Source organism: Camelina sativa, chromosome 2, assembly GCF_000633955.1.
Source record: "Camelina sativa cultivar DH55 chromosome 2, Cs, whole genome shotgun sequence".
Lineage (NCBI taxonomy): Eukaryota > Viridiplantae > Streptophyta > Magnoliopsida > Brassicales > Brassicaceae > Camelina > Camelina sativa.
The window spans coordinates 22,030,277-22,031,384 of record NC_025686.1 but is presented as its reverse complement, the minus strand read 5'-3'; the positions used below and the strand labels follow the sequence as shown (position 1 = coordinate 22,031,384).

Here is a 1,108-nt window from a genome sequence, read left to right as displayed (position 1 = left end):
GAAGCTTGTGTAGGGAACAAGGAGAGAGGGTGGGGATGGCTTTTTGGATGGTCTATAACCAAGGGTACTGGCCTCATCGCACATACGGGATGCATACTCAACTCGCAGGTTGTACAACGATAAAACATGCCGAAGGTAATTTTTCTGCAACAACCACTCGTAAACATGCATTGAAAATTGGAAAGTCGAAGAGAACACAAGGGGTGGGAAGGGTGTTTGATCTCAAGTGGAGACTCGACACATTCTTTATGGAAATTTTTTTGGCATTGGAGACATGCAAAATAGCTGTTACCGAGCGTTGTCATTTTGCATGCACCGCACTCGAATTGGACAGTAGAAGTTTCTCTATTGTTGCACCAAAAAAGAGGGACTACAGGAAGCTTACAGACACCTGGGTGGTCGGAATCAAGCAAAGATTCGCCTTGTTGATCACCGCTTCTTGTGTTGGGGAAGTGAGGAGAGGAATTGAATGGATGAAGCTCACCATTGCCATCATCATCATCGCCATCACTATCATCATCATCATCAACATCGCCATCACCAGCATCATCATCATCATCATCATCATCATCATCATCATCATCATCATCATCATCTTGGCTATGATCACCATCTTCGTTGTCATTATCGCCATCTTCTTTTTCATCTCCATTATCGTCATCTTCACCGACATCATCAGCATCGTCATCGTGTATCTTTAGTTTGAGCTTATGAAATTTGATACGTGCAGCAGGACAGAAAAAAAGTGGTTGATGAGGGAGATCGTCGCCACCAGAAGCCATGGCTAGTGCATCATCACCAGAAGAGGTTGGGTTGTCTATTTGTGTTAATGTGAATACCAAAAATAATTTCCCATCAATTTCCTCCTTACGAAATACACCCACTGAACTCATGGCTGCTACAAATTAATGGGGAATTTGGATTTCTGTGTGATAAGTCTTCTCCTCCTCTCTTTTCCCATATATATATATATATTAGCTAGCCATTTTAATATAAAAACTTGTGAACACAGCTAACTCAGTTTGGATTTCTTGTGATATTCTTCTTATCCCGTCGCATATATTTTTATTTTAGCCAAGTAGACAGGTAACGCTATTTAATATATTTT

The 1,108-nt window shown here is 41.1% G+C and overlaps 1 protein-coding gene across 2 annotated transcripts in view; it reads right to left on the bottom strand.

Annotated features, from left to right (window-relative positions):
- The window catches only part of LOC104755409, a 4,046-nt gene that overhangs the window by 2,311 nt on the left and 627 nt on the right, over positions 1 to 1,108 (bottom strand). The window contains exon 2 of one of the 2 annotated variants that reach the window (XM_019232227.1): positions 672 to 784. In XM_019232227.1, the coding sequence (XP_019087772.1) occupies positions 672 to 784 (113 nt within the window). Of the gene's footprint in view, positions 1 to 562; positions 923 to 1,108 lie in introns of those variants that run through there. The other variant, XM_019232225.1, reaches the window with a different exon arrangement.